The 2,500-nt window shown below is 39.5% G+C and overlaps 1 protein-coding gene across 1 annotated transcript in view; it reads left to right on the forward strand.

Annotated features, from left to right (window-relative positions):
* Window positions 1-2,500, forward strand: part of fbn1 (fibrillin 1) — a 115,610-nt gene that overhangs the window by 51,232 nt on the left and 61,878 nt on the right. Inside the window, 3 exon segments of the mRNA XM_082182321.1 lie at window positions 154-279; window positions 1,228-1,356; window positions 2,386-2,500. The exon segment at window positions 2,386-2,500 is cut by the window's right edge and continues 11 nt beyond it. Coding sequence (XP_082038447.1) covers window positions 154-279; window positions 1,228-1,356; window positions 2,386-2,500 — 370 coding nt within the window.

Here is a 2,500-nt window from a genome sequence, read left to right on the forward strand (position 1 = left end):
AAATCAAGTACTTTTGATTGAAAATGGAGTAATTCACCAGAGTAATGTTCTATTAGGGTATCTGTGTACCTCATCCTCCACTGTTAGTTTGCTCCTTCATTTGTTGGTTCCTTCATTCACCCTGACGCGTCGTTAATCTCTGCTTCTCCTCAGATATAAACGAGTGTAAGATGATTCACAGCTTGTGCACGAACGGCCGCTGCAGGAACACCATCGGGAGCTTCCGCTGCAAGTGTGACGGAGGCTTCGCTCTGGACTTCGATGAGAGGAACTGCACAGGTGAGTCCATCTCTCACACACACACACACACACACACACACACACACACACACACACACACACACACACACACACACACACACACACACACACACACACACACACGAGTTTCAGGTCATCAGAAACATCCTGATCATGGGCAATGACAGCTTTATTTCCAAAACTTTTTAAAATTTAATTTACTAGAAGAAAGTGTTCAGAGATCAAAATAAACAACTAACATAATTACAGTTACTTCTGATGTAATTGATATAAATACTGTATAGACTATAGAACAATTCTATATAAAACAATAGTGGATTTAGCATCAAAATTAAACTTTTAATGTTAAAATGAATGTTTAAATGTCACCTTCTCCCTTTAAATAGTTCATGAATAATTTATGCATTTTTATATTATTTATTTGACAGAATTAAAAGAGCACTTTCATGTCTATCCTTGTGTTGTTCAACTGGTCGAGGTTGGTATGATATTCAGGAAGTAATTAGTAATAAGTAACTTGACACTTTTTAGGGAAAGTAATTAATACAATAATCTAATTGCACTGATGAAGATGTAATTAGTTGCTAGTAATTACTTACTTTTGTAAGAGTAACTCACCCAGTTCTAATGGCGTAAGTATAAAAATATGTATTGATTATAAAAATGTTCATGGAGTTGTAAGAGTTTATGTATTTTGACACTTTCCAGGTCTAGAAATCACACTTTTAAAATGAGGCTTCTTCGTATGTTCATGTTTTCCATGACCGTGAGAATCCCAGTTTTTGAGGAGGAGAATCAAAATAAGAAGGATCTTAATTCTTAGTTTATTTTCATGGTTTTTTTGTCTAAATTTAAATCATTTTAAGTCCTCTTGAGGCCCTCTGGTGCGGTGAAGAACTGTGTCCTCTCTCGTTTTGTGTTGTGTGTGTGTGTATATACACTATGTATATGTGTGTGTGTTCACAGATATCGACGAGTGTCGCATCTCTCCTGACCTGTGTGGTCATGGCACGTGTGTGAACACAGCTGGGGATTTTCACTGCGAGTGTTTCACCGGATACGAGAGCGGATTCATGATGATGAAGAACTGCATGGGTGAGACTCTCACACTGTAACGCGTGTGTGTAGACAGGCAGATGAAGAGGGATGAGTAAAGTTACAACACACGGTTTAATACAATAATCCCAACAGGGATGAGTCTAAACACACACATCACTTGAAACGTAGACGGATGAACTTATAAAGCAAACACAAACGAGGATAATTAATAGAACACAGCTGACACGGATGAACTAATAATGGCTGTGACCAAGGAGATAGATGAGTGGCGGGAATCTGAACCAAGACACGTGACACTAAACACTAAACAGAACATAAAATATCAGTAATAAAGTGTAAGTTGCTGTAATGTGTGTGTTTCCCTCCATCATAAACGAGTGTGTCTCGAGCGTCAGACGAAACACAGTAAACGCTGTCATGTTCTCTGGCGTTCGGATGCTGGTGTTCGGGAACACACTCGTGTGTGTGAGACGCTTCTGGAGGGAATTACACCAGATCATTCTGATCACACACTTCAGAAACACCAAACCAACATTAGAGACGCTGCGACGCCATTGGTCCGCTGGGTACTCCAGTTATCCAATCACAGCCGACGCTGAGGACAAGTCACATGAGTTTATTGAGGGATTTATTCAGTAAATGTGTTTCTGTCCGTAGTTTATGCTCATGTCTTCTGATCGGATAAATTACCGACCGCAATTCAGTGCATGTGTTTTTTTAATGCACATTTTTAGAATGTATGCGCATCTTGGTGTTTCCATCCACGTTTTTAATGCAATATCCCAAAATTTGCATAAAAATACATAGCTATTGTTTACAAATCACCTTTATTTCTATAGCGCTTTATTCAATACAGATACTCAATCAGTGATGCAAACTTCATCAGATATGAGACAAACAGAAGACGATAGAGTCATTATTCAGATCAACTCTGTTAAAGTTTTGTTCTCATCCGATAGCATCAGTGAAGGCAAATCGATAATATTGCTGAATATTAATAGTCTTTTAAACGTCAGCTGACACTTTGAGTTGTGTTGAGTGTTGTGCTGCTGATGTGTGTTTCAGACATCGATGAGTGCGAGCGAAACCCTTTGCTCTGCAGAGGAGGCGAGTGCATCAACACTGAGGGAAGCTTCCGCTGCGAGTGTCCAGAGGGCCATGAGATCGCTCCCGACGGCTC

The sequence above is a fragment of the Leuciscus leuciscus genome, assembly GCF_965113295.1.
Source record: "Leuciscus leuciscus genome assembly, chromosome: 10".
NCBI lineage: Eukaryota > Metazoa > Chordata > Actinopteri > Cypriniformes > Leuciscidae > Leuciscus > Leuciscus leuciscus.